Source organism: Macrobrachium nipponense, chromosome 9 (genome assembly GCF_015104395.2).
Source record: "Macrobrachium nipponense isolate FS-2020 chromosome 9, ASM1510439v2, whole genome shotgun sequence".
NCBI lineage: Eukaryota > Metazoa > Arthropoda > Malacostraca > Decapoda > Palaemonidae > Macrobrachium > Macrobrachium nipponense.
The window spans coordinates 84006274-84024061 of NC_061110.1; the positions used below are offsets into that span (position 1 = coordinate 84006274).

The 17788-nt window shown below is 33.4% G+C and overlaps 1 protein-coding gene and 1 long non-coding RNA gene across 2 annotated transcripts in view; one reads left to right on the plus strand and one right to left on the minus strand.

The window, feature by feature from the left end:
• LOC135218114 (uncharacterized) overlaps positions 1-11965 on the plus strand; it is a 38291-nt gene extending 26326 nt beyond the window's left edge. The window contains exons 5-6 of the mRNA XM_064254260.1: positions 10750-10840; positions 11491-11965. Coding sequence (XP_064110330.1) covers positions 10750-10840; positions 11491-11856 — 457 coding nt within the window. The 3' untranslated portion in view covers positions 11857-11965. The remainder of the gene's footprint in view (positions 1-10749; positions 10841-11490) is intronic.
• Positions 3835-4905, minus strand: LOC135217859 (uncharacterized). Its single transcript, XR_010315211.1, has 2 exons — positions 4846-4905; positions 3835-4279 (listed from the first exon to the last, which is right to left on the minus strand). It is a non-coding gene; the product is annotated as an uncharacterized LOC135217859 (long non-coding RNA).
• Positions 11966-17788: the final 5823 nt, after the last annotated feature.

The following is a 17788-nucleotide window of genomic DNA, read 5'->3' on the forward strand; positions in this document are numbered from 1 at the left end:
TTAGTACCTCCACCTATAGAAGATGGAGTTTGTAAAGATCAACAAAGGACATGTCAAATTGTATCGTGAAGGATATATTTACGTTAAATCCTATGCACTATTACCGGATAAGACCTAAATAACTTATAATAGATTCATACAAGGAGTAAGAATCTTGACATAAATACATATGCGGTATACACACATATATAGATAGATATAAACATAAACACATAATACATAAATGAAATTTATAATACCTATATATATATATATATATATATATATATATATATATATATATATATATATCGTGTGTGTGCGTGCTTGTGTTTGTGTGTGCGCGTGTGTTGGTGTGTGTTTGTGTGTAAGAAGGTCAGTAAAATAGGCAAGTTGTTAAAAATGGTCTTAGCAGCTAATCAGTAAGATAGTTTATTAGTCAAGCAAATTCGGCCATTGTTTATACTTGGTCTGAAAAGTTAGAAATGCCTTTATATAAACAAAATGTTTGTATCAATCTAGTATAATCTCTATATAGGTCACCTTTGTCCTCTGACCTCGTCTAAATCGTTTGGCGTTTGTGCATCGCCTTATTAACCACTTACCCGGTAATAATTAACATGTAACGCATAGGATTCTTTCTTTGTTGCATACTACAAAAACACGCGACATGAAAGCAGTCTTGAAGCCATGAGGACAATTTGATGGGCTTGTCATAGGTGAAACAGCAGTTACGTATACCCTGGCTTTGAGTGACGATCGGCTGCCCTCGCCCTGTTGTCGGTGGTGTTTACTATTATGTAAGGTTGCATTAGGGCAAAATATCGTACCAACCACCTCTAAATTATCGTATTTTCGTTTCAATATGATTGTATTTCACCAATTCCAAAAGTCTTGTGTAGCTGATTCAAAAGGTAAATAGGAATAGTGTTATAACTGCTATGTATTCCTATAGTCAACATAAAATTGTAAAATGAAAATAGTTATATTGCCATATGTAGATTTGTCTAGCCTTTCCTTTAATACTTATTCTAAAAGAGTGTTAAATATTTGTGATTCACACTACTGGAACCCTGCTCTAACGTCTGATGTCATAGTTTATGTCACAACTAGCTTCTTTCAGGGTGCCTATTAAATTTAGCTAAGTTTCCCCATACATTTCTTTGATTTACTCTGATAACTGGCTTAATTATCCACATTATATATTCATGCATATTTTTGCCAATTAGGCCTTGGTTTCAAATAACTATTTCCAAAATACCAGATACTTTGGTAAGATTTTATCGACGAAAATCGATTAGACACGGCCCTCAAATGCACTAGTAAGTTTGAAATATAAGGTTTATTACTTATGCGTGAGGGAAAAATCATCCACGCGTCCTGAGTAAGCTGGACATCGGATCACGTCTTGTTCAACATAATTTCATTATTGGTGTCTATTCTGGTGGTTTTCCCTGGCAGACAAAAACAAAAAAATAGTTCTAATTTTGATTAGATAGCAGAAGAAAAAACTTTTTCCAACATTTTTTTTGTCATGTTCTTAGAGCTCATGACTCCACATGTCACTTAAAACTAATTAACATCAAAGAGCTCTATTTTAGTTTCATAATCTATGAGCTATCATTATTTTGAAAGATTTTCTTCAGTGTGGTGTCTTACTGTCACATAATCTATATTTAAAAAGGAAGCACTCAAAGATAAAATAAAAAGTAAAACGTAGCAAAAAACATTCTAACCATAAATAATAATTCAGTGATATTAAAAGCTTATTAATACAAATTAAACAATATCTTTTTTAGAAACTCTCCTTGGATGTAGTCATTAAACAGTAGGTCTTGAGAAAATACTGGATTCACCTGGCTCACTTATTACTCTTGCTAAAATTGTTTATCTGTTGATTTAATTTATATCTCAGGAATAAAAATGACTACCGGTGAGGCTTCTCTTGAAGCCACAAAAACGCTTCGGGGCTTTGTGATGCCTCTTCACTGACGTGTCCTAAGGACGTACCATGATATTTAAAAAGCAAAAACTCAAGAGTCGCAAACAGAACACATAAACAACTTGTAGAAGAAGAAAGCGCTTTTTGAATGATCAAAATTGTTATTAAGGAGATAGTTATAAGAAAATAATTCAGGAATATTACCCAAGAGGTGGAACAAGTATTTTATGAAAACACTATGGAAGTAATAAATACAAGCAATGTACTTCTTAAGGATCGAATTACAGAAAATGAGTTATGTAATGGTTATTGACAGTAATAACAATATATATATATATATATAATATATATATATATATATATATATATATATATATATATATGTGTGTGTGTGTGTGGTGTGCGTGTCTAATAAAAACAGCCCATAAAAACACCAAAATACAAAGAGAGAAATACTATATTACAGAGACTGCTGTCTCCCTCTTCAGGTAGATGAATGAGAAAAGTTACAGAAAAGGTGGTATTTATACCAAGAGGTCCATCCACAGGTAAACCAATTTAGGTCATTCCCGCTGATAATCTTCCTTTAATCTTCTTAAGCGTCGGTTGAATGAAAACCTGGTCGACAATATATGAGTCCCATACTCCCTTTGAGATATTCATTACCTGCCTCTCTTTGATCAAGGCCGATTCCATCATTTGACTCTTGTACCGGCAGTTGCTGCTATAATTATATGTGACAAACTTCCAGTTTATACTATGGTTATGTTCATTTATATGGTTGAAAATAGCTGAGTTCTGTTGTCCATACCTAACTGACCGTTTGTGCTGTATTAATCTCTAGGGAAGTGATTTTCCTATAAATCCGATGTAAGATTGGTCACAGTCAAAGCATGGGATTTCGTAAACGCCTGTGTCCTTGGGGGGATGTCTTTTGTTGGACGTTAATCAGGGATTTGGCCAAGGTATTTGGGTAAGTAAATGCAAAAGGGTTAGATTTCCCGAGGGTCGGGGGCACCGTCTTAATCCTGTCCAGGTGTGGAATTTTAATTTTAATTTTATTGTTGGGTGTGTCACTGGTCTTGTCTTGAGGGGGTCAGTAGAAAATTATGTTTGCTTTATGAATTGCTTTCCTAATTATATGGTCAGGATACCTTAAAGACGAAATTTATTTACGAATTAGTTCAAATTCTTTTAACAGTGATATATATATATATATATATATATATATATATATATATATGTGTGTGTATATCTATATATATAATAATATATATTATATATTATAATAATATATAATATAGATATATATACTACCTATATTATATGTATATTATAATATATATATATATATATACATATATATATATATATATATATATATATATATATATATATATATATATATATATATATATATCCATGTGTGTGCTCTCACTGCGTATTTACTATGTTGCAAAATTACAAACGTTTTTCGCATATCACCAACGATAGTCTATTTTCCTTTTATTTCTAGGTAGGTTGACATATCTACCTACTGACACTTGTTAGATGTTACTATTGCTTTTTTGGTGGCACCTAATTCCAGTGAGATCTTGACCCGAGTTACCAAGGTCCCTTATTCAGTGAAAATGTCCGTTATTAACACATCTGACCTCAGATGTTTTTCACCCTTGGTGAAGAACGTTTTCCACATCAAAATATTATGTCACTTTACTCTTTTGAATGAAATCTTACAATGTATTGTAAATGCACATGGTAAATAGATCAATGTAATATCATACCAATCATTGCAATGATATCATACATGCAAGGGTGAGTCACCATCATTGCAAACGTTACAGTTAATTAGGAAAGGCAGATAATAAAATGATAAAACTCCACATAAAAAGCATTGAAATAAAAATCAAATATATTGTACAGTATTTTAATTCAATCGTTTGTCTTTACATGAAACACTTTTGAATCAGCAACAACAGAAAATCCACATTAATGCTCCACTGAGACAGCGGTCAAGTTCTCCTTAACCTGAGTATAGGATGGGTAGCTGTAGTATGGGCCAGGATAGCCATAGTAGCCATAGTTATTGGAAGGTTCTGCGTAAGGGTAAGGATAAGGGTAAGGTTCAGCATAAGCATAAGGATCGGCAGACCTCTTTCCGTGATGGTGAGGATAAGAATGGTAGACATTGTAGTATCCAGCCTCTGGTTCTGGCTCGGCAGATCTCTTGTGAGGGTAGTGATTGTAACCATAGGGTCTTGGGTAGTAAGGGTAGTAGTTGCGATACCCATGGTCTGGCTCTGCATCTCGCTTTTCAATTGCAGCAGCGCAAGCAGAAGCCACCAGCAGCACAATTACCTGGAAATTTTGTAAAGTACTGTGAAAATATTCTCTTTTCAAAATGTAGGGATTAGTATAAGAATTGCAAATACTAATATGTAATAGGGAGCAAGGGATAATTCAAAGAATAAAATAAACTGTTAGTTATTTCTTTTACTATTTTATGGGTAAAGTGGGGAGATATTATCATCAACTTCAAACATTTGGCTTTAATATGAAAATATTTGAAAATAAGCTATATGACTTTATTTCGGACATTATCTTTAAAGCTTTGATAATTAAAGAAGCAAGAAAGTACTCATTTCCTCATTAATTTAATAATGAAAATATTGTATTATTTGAACTTTTCAGATCAGAGTCAATCTATAAAATAATTAGTAGCTATATAGCAAGAAAATAACTTCCCGTGGTAAATCGTCAACACTTTGACGGGTAGCAAGCAGTATTTAGACGACTGCAAATGTGTCGTTTGTCATAAAAGACCCAAACAAACTTCCTGGTAAATAATGATGCTCCTGCTCTGATGTATGATATTAGATTCTAGAAAATTTACAAGTAACTATATCTCTCTTTGATATACTGACCAGAAACTTCATTGTTGCTCGTGGGTGTTCACCGTGGCCACTTGTGAGTGAGTGTCTGCCGGTTGAAGGCGGTCTCTTGGTTTTATAGTCACTTCTTTCCGAAGAAGACCTTCGTTAAGTCTTGTGACATTGCGAAATAAGGAAACCAGAATTTTATTTATTTAGATGACTTGAGCAATACTTTATGAATATGGGTTGTTGATGTTTAATGAATAAAATAAAATAAAATTATAAAATGTTTGAAGAAAAATACTATTTTGTTTGTATTAGAGGCAAATTTTATTATATTATTATAATATATATATATATATATATATATATATATATATATATATATATATATATATATATATATATATATATATATAATATATATATATCTAAACATACGTAGGTGCATACATACATTTACTTATAATCATACTTATACCCAAAGTCATATACACACAGATAGACACACAGTCTTTATGGGTATATAATTTAAGCCGTGGTCAGTCTAACCATTTATTCTAGCGAAAATTTCACTTTTAAAACCCGACTGCATCTCCAAATGTTTTGTTGATGATCAATTTACAATATTTATCTAATTACGGGAGAGTACATAACATGTTTTCAGTGGATCTATCTATCTATCTTTCTATCCATAATTACATGTTCTTCAGTGTTTGGAAATAATTTAATCAACTACATTTGCAAAACGATCTTCATTTTCGCTTACTCGGGAAGTAAGCCTGCAAAATATTTTGTTGTTGTTGTTGTTGTTGTTCTTGCTGGGTGTTAGAAAGATACGGGAATTTTAAGATAGGATATTAATGAATTATTCATCAGAGTGAGAATATAGAAAATGCAAAAATGAATATTGTGCGTGTTACTGAGTTCAAAAAAAATTATTTCTAGTAAAATATAACGTATTTATTTTGATTTTCGTTGGTAAAATAAGGCTCCATTTGTCTGTACATTTTAGCACGTTTTTATCTACCTAAGTTTGAAATATAATGTTTATTACTTATGCATGAGGAGAATATCTTGCACGTGTACTGAATAAGCTGGGAGTTGGATAACACCTTGTTTAGCATAATTTCATTATCGGTGACTGTTCTGGCTGTTTTCCATAGGAACCAGAAGCAAAGAAAGTAGTGCTAACTTTGATTAGATAGCGGAACATCAAAATAAGCAACGACCTTTGACTTTAGTTTCTCCAGAAAAAAAAATTTGTTATAGGGTTTTTTTCACATGTTCTCATGGCTCATGACTCCATATGTCACTTCAAACTCATAAACATCAAAGAGCTCTCTTTTAGTTCCACAATCTATGAGCTACCATTATTTTGAACGATTTACCATCAACGTTGTGTCTTAAAGTCACATAATATATATTTAAAGTGAAACGTAGTAAAAAACATTCTAACCATATATAATAATTCAGTGATATTAAAAGAGCATGTATACTTAAAAATAAACACCATTTTTTAATTTCATTTTAGAAATTCTCCTTGGATGTAGCCACTAAATAGCATGCCTTCTTAAGAAAATACTGGATTCACCTTGTTCAATTATAACTCTTACTAAAATTGCTTATCTGTTTATTTAATTTATCTCTCAGCTATAAAAACGACTACTGGTGAGGCCTTCTCTCAAAGCCACAAAAATGCTTCTGGGTTCACGATGCCTCTTCACTGACGTGTCCTAAGGACGCCCAATGAAAATTAAAAAGCAAAAACTCAAGAGTCGCAAACAAAACACAAACAATATATATATATATATATATAATATATATATATATATATATATATATATATATATATATATATATATATAATGTTAACATCAATAACCATTACATAACTCATCTTTTGTAATTCCATCCTTTAGAAGTACATTGCATGTATTTATTGCCTCCATAGTGTTTTCATAAAATACCTGTTCCACCTCTTGGCTAATATTCCTGAATTATTTTCTTATAACTATCACCTCAAAACTAATTTTGATAATTTGAAAAGCGCTTTCTGCCTCTACAAGTTGTTTATGTGTTTTGTTTGCGACTCTTGGTTGATAGCAAAGCTTCCCATGTCCATTTATATATATATATATATATATATATATATATATATATATATATATATATATATATATATGTATATTTATAATATATATATATATATATATATACATATATATATATATATATATATTATATATATATTATATATATAAATGGACATGGGAAGCGTTGCTATTTGCCCGTTTATTATACACGATGACGTTTCGAGGACACAGACTCATTTTAAAAGCTGAAAAACGAAATTATGATATATAGATATATTACAAAGACTTAAGAATTAAGAAATTTACAAATTAAAAAATATTAAAACTTTAAACAAACATTTAAAAATTTAAAAAATCTAATATTCAACAGACAGAATGCAAGAAACAGACCGCTATATTGCAAGAGGGGAACCAAGGACCTAATGACATCAAAAACAGAGGACACTGACTTTATTTTTAATAATATAGCTTACACTCAGGTTGAAGTTATGGCCATGGGCAGTCCTCTTGGCTCAGGTTTTTCTAACATCTTTATGTGCCATCTATAGGAACAATTGCTGGACAACTGTCCTCTCTCTTTTCTGTCTTTATTTTACTAACGATACGAAGACGACACCTTCTTACTTTTTAGAAATAAGAGCAAGCTGATCAGTTTCTTGAATACGCCACTGTAGCCCATCGCAACATTAAGTTCACGATTGATTACGAAGAAAACAATAAACTTGCATTTTTGGATATGCTTATGTCCCGTACAGAGCATGGCTTCTGTACTTCTATGTTTAGAAAGCAAATATTTACTGGTTTAGGTACAAATTAGTATAGCAGTTGTCATTTTAATTTTAAATTAAACTCTTTAAGTACTCTCTTCCACTGGGCCTATACTTTATCCTCCACTTGGTTTGGTTTCCACCAAGAAATCTCATTTCTCCAGAAGTATTTTTTAGCAAATTGCTACCCATCCAAGCTTTTTGTTAAACAATTGTATAATTTTTTAAATTGTAAGTTTGTTCCTATTTTAAATATTCCTACTGTAACCAAGTTGGCATTTTACTTTAGTTTTCCTTTTATTCATTATAAGTCTTTTCATTTTCAGTTAAATGACCTTATTCGCCGACACCTTCCAGCAGTTAACAGTAGAGTTATACCTAAGAACCTGTTAACCTTTGCTGCTTTTTTTAGACATAAAGACAAACTAAGCTCCTTGATGACTTCCAATGTCGTTTATTAATGACTTTATTATGCACATAATCCTAAAAGCTTTTATATATAAAGGTGCCAGAAAGTGTCATTTGCTCAGTAACTCAATAATCAAAATTTTGTAGTTCTAAGGAAATTTTCTTTTTTGAGAGATAAATATTATTTGAACTTTGCACCTCATGGCCCTTCTGTAGAAAAATTAGCAAGCAAATAATTTCCAGTGATAAATCGTCAGTGCTTTGACGGGTAGCAAGCAATTTTTAGAAGATTGTTCTTCACGAGACTGAATTTCTTAACATTACAAGTTTCTCTATAAGATATTTCAAACGAATATTCTTCAAATTCTGAAACCATTTTTCGGCCATTGCTTATATACAAGAAAGGAGGGTATGGACCATACTTCTCGAAAACATTAGATATTTGTAATGTATATCTAAGGTAGTTTCACAATAGTGACAACTGAATGACGAGTCCTTGTTTTTTTTAGCTGAACATACTCTATTTTTTTCATTTAACACCCAGTATAAAAACATAGATTATGTATACATTCAGAAGAGCAAGAACCTAAGATATATAGGATGTATTTTTCCGTATTTTTAAACTTACCGTCTGAAAAATGAGGCCTTTGCTCTTCCTTTTACATGACGCGACATTATGACACGGCAGTGAAGAGGAAACGTGAATCTTCCGAAGCAGTTTTGTAGGTAAAAAAAAAAAAAAAACACTCACCGTCAGCGGTTTTTATTGTTGACAGACACACGACACTAATAGATAAAATATTTTAGCCAAGTTAATAAGTAAGCCAGGTAGATCCAGTATTTTCCCGAATAAGGACAGCTGTTTAATAACTGCTTCCAAGGAGAGTTTCTAAAAAAAAAAAAAGTATAATGTTAATTTGTAAGTCCAATAATTCTATTCATATCGCTATTAATTGTATATAAATGTGTTGTGGTTTATCTTTACCTGTTGAACTTTGCTCACCCTCTCTCTCTCTCTCTCTCTCTCTCTCTCTCTCTCTCTCTCTCTCTTTGAGTGCTTCCGTTTCCTTTTGTATTGTGTGAAATCAAGACACCTAACCGAAGAGGAATCGCCCGAAATGACTGTAGCTCGTTGATTATGACCTTAAGGAGAACTCTTCAATATATTTATCAATAATGAATGAATTAGTGAGACAATAACCTTGAGAACGTGACGTTTCAGTAACATAATACGTTCAATAAAGATCTTCGGAAAATGTTTTTCTCAGAAGAAATTAAGTCAAATTTGCTTGATTTATCAGGATTATTTTTTTTGTCTCTAATAAGAGCTGGCACTATATATATATATATATATATATATATATATATATATATATATATATATATATATATATATATATATGGTCTGTGATGAAAAGACCCCCAGAGAAATCACTCACAACTGAACTTTCCTAAGAGCAAAGGTTAGTTGTTGTCCTTGAACTTCTAAGAGAATGAATAGATAGGTAGGTAGAGAGATGGATAGATTGACACAGGCAATAAAGGTCATGTACTTTTTGTATCTAAAAATGAAAACTATATGTCGACATTTATCCAAAAATTTGAAGATGGAAATGTTTATTGAAAGCAAATGATCACGTTGAATAAATTTAGGCTAATGGCTTTTATACGTATACCTCTGTAGGCTGTGTGTATGTAAGTGTTTACATATATATGTGGAATGTATGAGTTATTCCATATATAAAAACTAAAAACTAGGATATTAATTAAACCAATGACCAAAGGGTCCATATGAGCTTGTAGGAGTGTGATAGGCCGTGATAATGTAAAGTTGACTAAGCCTTGACGTGTTGTATCAGCATCCTAAATAGTAGGCACCTGTAGTCATCAAATCTATTGTTGTGTAAATCGTCAACAATGCTTTCGCTTGAGAAACCATGTTGACCTATAACCCAAAACCGTGCTACGTGACTTTTGTCTCATGTGTCATCTGTGTGTATGTTCGTATGTTGAGCTAGTGTTTGCTCACCTATGATCTTGTAAACCAAATTGTATGTCAGACCTCATTTAGCACTCTTCATTGAAAGACCTATCACTTCACGATGTAAGATAGAAGAATATATCTTATTTTTGTACTCTGTGTTTCAAACGACTCAACCCTTACCTCAGAAAGAAGTCACTGAATGAAAATAAGAATTACCATCGAAGTCCATGATACTCCAACGAGGATGGGACTTACACCAACCGACCTTTGCGTATAATATCGCAGGTCCTTATAGACGAAGGCCCAGCCCCAACATATATATGTAGTTATATACGTATACCTTTGTAGGCTGTTGGTATGTGTCTGTTTTTTGGATACATATGAGTATGTATATATATATATATATATACATATATATATATATATATATATATATATAATATATATATATATATATATATATATATATATATTATATATATGTATAAAGAGTCGTCTCTTATATTTCAACACTTTATAATTCAAGTTTTGTTATTTTATTCATTAGACTTAAGTAACTCCTATTCATTTAAAATAGCTCAGTTTGTCTCGAAATGTCACACTATGATGATATAACATAAATGAATAAATTTTCGGTTAAAAACTCTGGTTTCCTTTCGCAATGTCATAAGACTTAACGAAGGTCTTCTTTGGAAAGAAGCGACTATAAAAGGAAGAGGCCGACTTCCACCGGCAGACACTCACTCACAAGTGGCCACGGTGAACACCCACGAGTTACAATGAAGTTCCTGGTCAGTATATCAGTACATTTTCCAGTTTCTACGATATTATCGTAAATTTAAGAGGGCAATATACATCATACTCACTCTTTTTCTCAGGACATGTTCGATAATTCGCGTTTCATTCATTATCTAAAACTTAGATACCAACAAGTTTGACGAGTGCTTGTTGGATAAGAACATTTCCATATTCTGCTTGCTGTCAATACTTATCTTGGTATTTTTTTCATCAGAAATTATTTGCTGGTTATATCTGCTAATTCTGCTACTGAAGTACTGTAAGATAAAAGATCCAAATAATACTTATCCTTTAAAAAAAAAAAAAAGACAGTTGCCCGAAGAACTATTGTACTTTTGTTATATGTTATTCAGCAAATGATTATTTTCTGTTTCCTAAAAGCATCAAGTCTTTTAACATTATGTGCATAATAAATTCATTCCATATACTTTGAAATGTATTTAAGCAAAATTAATCCTTTGCTCTGAAACTAAAATACCCTCACTTTATCCATAAAGATAATAAAAGGAATGGGAGTTCTTATTACTATATTTTAAAATTACTTTCCTCACATTATTAGACCATTATACCGCCATTATTTACGCATTTTTTTTTCTTTTTTGTTAGAGACGGAAATTCTCAAGATACTTTTTAAAAATTCCAGGCAATTGTGCTCCTGGCGGCTTCTGCTTGCGCTGCTGCAATTGAAAAGCGAGATGCAGAGCCAGACCACCATTATGTCTACCCGTATGGGTATCGCAACTACCACCCCTACTACCCAGTAGCGTATGGTCACAAGCACTACCATCACAAGAGATCTGCTGAGCCAGAGCCAGAGGCTTCCCCCTCCAAAGAATACTACCCTGTCTACCATCCTCATCCTCACTACCATGGAAAGAGGTCTGCTGATCCTTATGCCTATGCTGAACCTTATCCTTATCCTTACCCTTACCCAGAACCTTCCCATGACTATGGCCACTATGGATATCCTCGGCCATACCACTACTACCCTTCCTATTACTCAGGTTAAGGAGAACTTGACTGCTGGTTTCAACGGAGCACAAAGGTGGATTTGCTCTTGTTGCTGATTCAGGAGTGTTTCATGTAAAGACAAACGATTGAATAAATAGTGCATAATATATCTAGTTTTTATTTTTATCATTTATTATATATAGGAATATTAATAAAAAAATCCTGAACTTTAAGCACATTTATCAATTAACACCAACTTTCATATGACGCTTTTAAATAAATTCAGGTATGATAAAACAGTCCACATTCATTTTAGCTTGCTGTAAAAGAAACTACTGTGCCGGCTTTGTATGTCCATCCGTCCGTCCACACTTTATTCTGTCTGCCCTCAGATTTATAAAACTACTAAGGCTAGACGGCTGCAAATTTGGTATTTTGATTATCCACCCTCTAACAATCAAACATACCAAATTCCAACCCTCTAACCTCTGTAGTATTTATCTTATTTAAGGCCAAAGTTAGCCATGTATCGCACATCTGGCAGCACTTTCCAGAGACATAGGACGCAACCTCATTCTACCAAATCTAGGATATTGAGCAACTGAAACTCTACCGGTCTTGCTGATGGTGTTATACAGCTTTTAGGCTTTTAATTCTCTAGTTGGGCTTTTTCTGTAGGATGCTTACCATGTTGCAATGCCGTTTTGACCGTGAATATTTAGTAGGTCAGTTTATGCCTCCCAACTGTAAATTATATTAGGAAAATATCCCTTCATCACCATGATACCTTTCAACACCCAATCAGGAGCGTCGTAAGGGACTACCATAGACATCATATGCACAGTTGATGTGAATCTACTATAGTTTCCTCAGGCGATGGAACAGTTATTCACCATACAACTCATGCTTCTTGTCATGATGCCTACGTAGTGTATTCTTGACCTTATTTTTTAATTTTCACTTTTACCCTTTTAACAAAACTTAGCCGTCGATTTCGGTGTTCTGATCGCTGCCTCATTACGTAGTTACTACGTAGGTTACAGAATTACAAACGTTTCTCGCATAACACCAACGATAGTTTGTTTTCCTTTTATTTCTAGGTAGGTTGACATATCTGCCTACTGACCCTTGTTAGATGTTACTATTGCGGTTTTGGTGGCACCTAATTCCAGCGAGATCTTGACCTGAGTTATCGAGGTCCCATATTCAGTTAAAACGTTGTCCCTATCTAACACAGCTGCTCTATTTTGCTTTTTCACCCTTGGTGTAGAAGTTTTCCACTTAGAAATATTTGATCATTCTCCTGTTTTGTGTAAGATCTTCCAATGCATTGTGAATGCACTTGATTAATAGATTAGAGTGTAATATTATATCAATTATTGCAATGTTATCATAATTGCAAGGTAAGAAACCTCGCTGGGTGAGTTACCGTCACACAAACATTGCAGTAAAGTAGGAAAGGAAGACAATGAATGATACAACTCCACATAAAGAAGCCAGAAGACTAGGATATTTTCAAAGATTAAAATAAATGTATAATAGTACCCTATTGAGATGGTGGTTTGTCTGTTCGTCCACACTATTCCTGTCCGCCCTCAGATCTTAAAAGCCACTGAGAGTAGGGGACTGCAAATTGGTATGTTGATCATCCATCCTCCAGTCATCACGCATACCAAATTGCATCCCTCTAGACTCAGAAAGGACCTAATAACTGATCAAATGACACACTATAAGAGTGGATTAAAATCATTTCTAGAATGACAGAGGTCTGTTACGTTGAAAAGTTTGAGAGTCGTCAGAAAATATCCGCTCATTATAATTAAAAATAAGTAAAAAAAACGCTGAAGTCTCTTCGGCTTTTCTGTACGGTGTATAATGCTGTATGAAACTCTCAGCCACGGCTCGATGGTGGCCTGTGTTGTTGGCAGATAGCGGGTCATACGCACGATCATGGCTAACTTTAACCTTAAATCAAATGTCAACTACTGAGTCTAGAGGGCTGCAGTTTGGTATGTGTGATGATTGGAGGGTGGTTGATCACATACCAGTTTGCATCCCTCTTGTCTCAGAGGTTTTTAAAATCTGAGGGTGGACAGGAAAAGCGCAGAAGGACAGACAGATCACCAGTTCAATAGTTTTTTTTTTTTTTTTTTTTTTACAGAAAACTAATAGGGAGGTTTACAGTAATGCTCCAACTACTCATAGCCAAACTATACAATATGGGAAGATTCCTTCGGTGCAATACATCAAAAAACTTCAAAGCCTTAAATCCTGTTCTTATGTGGAATATTAAATGATCTGTTTGTCTCAAGATAATGTCTATTAAATAACGGAAAGGAACTGAATATTTATCCAGTGATATCTCTCACAAATACGAATTATGAAATAGGCTGCTTTGTTGTATAGAAAAGTATTTGAGTGATCTATTATACAAGTGTAGGTGTTACTAAGTAACTGTAATTAAATTTCAGCATATTGTGGGTATTTTAATTCAATCGCTTGTCTTTACATGAAACACTCCTGAATCAGCATTAAAACAATATCCACATAGGTGCTCCATTAAAACCAGCAGTCGAGTTCTTAACCTTACTAATAGGAAGGGTAGCTGTAGTATGGGCCAGGATAGCCATAGTAGCCATAGTGATTGGAAGGTTCTGCGTAAGGGTAAGGATAAGGGTAAGGCTCAGCATAAGCGTAAGGAACGGCAGACCTCTTTCCATGATGGTGGTGGTGGAAGTGGCTGAAGTAGTGGCGATGAGGATTGTGTCCATGGACGGGGGAAGGCTCTGGCTCGGCAGACCTTTTGTGAGGGTAGTGTTTGTAACCATAGGGTCCTGGGAAGTAGGGGTAGTAGTTGCGATACCCATAGGGGGAGACATAACCATGGTCTGGCTCTGCATCTCGCTTTTCAATTTCAGCAGCGCAAGCAGAAGCCGCCAGCAGCACAATTACCTGGAAATTGTGTAAAGCACTGTGAAAAGCTTCTCCTTTCAAAATGAAGAGGGTAGTATGATAAATTGCATATGATAATCTGTAAACATAAGCAGGTGATTCTTCAAAGAGTAAAAGAAACTAGCAGCTATTTCTTTTACTATTTTATGGCTAAAGTGGGGATATAGTATCATCAACGTCAAACATTTGGCTTTTATAAGAAAATATTTAAAAGTAAGTTAAATGACTTTATTATACACATAATCCTAAAAGCGTGATATATAGATGAGCCAGGAAGTATTTATTTGCTTAGTAACTCAATAATTAAAATATTGTAGTTCTATGGAAATTTTCTTTCTTAAGAGATGAATATTATTTGAACTTTTTGCCTCATAGGCCATCTGTTGAAAAATTATTAGCTATATAACAAACTGTTGAAAAATTATTAGCTATATAGCAAACAAATAATTTCTCGTGATAAATCGTCAGTTCTTTGACGGTAGCAAGCAGTATTTAGAATATTGCAAATGTTTTTTGCGTGATTAAAGACCCAAACAAACTTTCTGGTAAAAGATGTGCCTGCTCAGGTCGATGATAATGGAAACTAGAAAATATGCAAGTAATTATATTTCTTTTTGACATACTAACCAGGAACTTCATTGTCGCTCGTGGGTGTTCACCGTGGCCACTTGTGAGTGAGTGTCTGCCGGTGGAAGTCGGCCTCTTGCTTTTATAGTCGCTTCTTTCCGGAGAAGACCTTCGTTAAGTCTTGTGGCATTGCGAATAGAAACCAAAGTTTTTAACCGAAAATTTATGCATTTATGTTATATCATCCTTTTGTTACCCTTGGAAGCGAACTAAACTATTTTAAATGAATAGGAATTACTGAAACCTAATGAATAAAATAAAATTTTGAATTATAAAGTGTTTGGTAATAAGAAACGACTGTTTGGCCTGTAAGTGAAGCAGCAGTATAATATATATTCATACATGCACACACGCACACACATACACACACATAATATGTATATAGCACACTTTATATACATACATACTCATATGTATCCAAAGACAGACATATACACACAGCCTACAAAGGTATACGTATATAACAACATATATTCACCGCCTACATAGGTATACGGATAAAAGCCATTAGCCTAAATTTATTCAGCGTGAAGATTTGTTCTCAAAACATTTCTATCTCCAAATTTTTTTGAATAATTGACGTCAAATAGTTTTCATTTTTAGACACGGAAAGTACATGACCTGCTTTGCATCTATCTATCTATCTATCCATATCTCTACCTACCATCTATTCATTTTCTTAGAAGTTCAAGGATAACAAGTAACCTTTGCTCTTAGGATAGTTCAGTTATGGGTGATTTCTCTGGGTGTCTTTTCATCACAGATCAAAGAAAAAATATAGGGCCAGCTCTAATTAGAGAGAGAGCAAAATAATCCTGATAAATCAAGCAAATTTGACTTAGTTTCCTCATAGGGAAAACGTTTTACAAAGATCTTTATTGAACGTATTAGGTTTCAGAAACGTCACGTTCTCAAGGTTATTGTCTCACTAATTCATTTATTATTGATAGATATAATGAAGCATTTCCCTTAAGGTCATATTCAACGAGCTACGGTCATTTTGGGCGATTCCTCTTCGGTTAGGTGTCTTAATTTCACACAATACAAAATGAAACGGAAGCACTCATAGAGAGAGAGAGAGAGAGCAACGTTAAACAGGTAAAGATAAACCACAACACATTTATATACAATTTATAGCGATATGAATAGAACTATTGGACTTACAAATTAACATTAGTTTTTTTTTTTTTTTTAGAAACTCTCCTTGGAAGCAGTTATTAAAGAGCTGGCCTTATTCGGGAAAATACTGGATCTACCTGGTTTATTTATTAAATTGGCTAAAATATTTTATCTATTAGTGTCATCTGTCTATCAACAATAAAAACCACTGACGATGTTTTTTTTGTTTTTTTAAGCTACAAAACTGCTTCGGAAGATCCATGTTTCTTCATCACTGCTGTGTCATAATTTCGCGGCATGTAAAGGAAGAGCAAAGGCCCCATTTTTCAGCCGGTAAGTTTAAAAATACGGGAAAATACATCCTTTATATATTAGGTTCTTGCTTTCGTCAATGTATTCGTAATTTATGTTTTTATACTGTGTGAAATGAAAAAAAAAAAAAAAAAAAAAAAAAAAAAAAACAGAGTATGTTCAGCTGAAAAACAAACGGTAAAATATCTGTAATTTTAAGGACTCGTCATTCAGTTTTCACTATTGTGAAACTGTAACTTAGATACACATTTCAAATGTTTAATGTTATTTTCGAGAAATATGGTCCCTACCCTCCTTTATTGTGTATAAGCAATGGCCGTAAAATGGTTTCTGAATTTGAAGGATATTCGTTTGAAATAACTTATAGAGAAACTTGTAATGTTAAGAAATTCAGTCTCGTGAAGAACAATCTTCTAAATATTGCTTGTTACCCGTCAAAGCATTGCTTGCTAATTTTTCTACAGAAGGACTATGAGGTGCAAAGTTCAAATAATATTTATCTCTCAAAAAAGAAAATGTCCTTAGAACTACAATATTTTCATTACTGAGCAAATGACTACTTTCTGGCTCCTTTGAAAGGTTTTAGTATTATGTGCTTACTAAAGTTATCTAAATTACTTTTAAACATTTTCTTGTAAAAGCGAAATGTTTGAAGTTGATGATTATATATTACGGACTTCGGGCTTCTTTATGTGGCGGTGTATCATTCATTGTCTTCCTTTCCTATTTCTTTACTGTAATGTTTGCTGTGGACGTTGACTTACCCAACGAGGTTTGTTGCATTGAGTTTATGACAACATTGCAATGATTGACATGATATTGCATTCTAATCTATTCATTATGTGCATTCACAATGCTTTGGAAGATCTTATACAAAACGGGCGAATGACCAAATATTTTTATGCGGAAACCCCTCTTCACCAAGGGTGATGAACATCTGAGGTCGGTTGTGTTAATTAGGGACAACATTTTAACTGAAT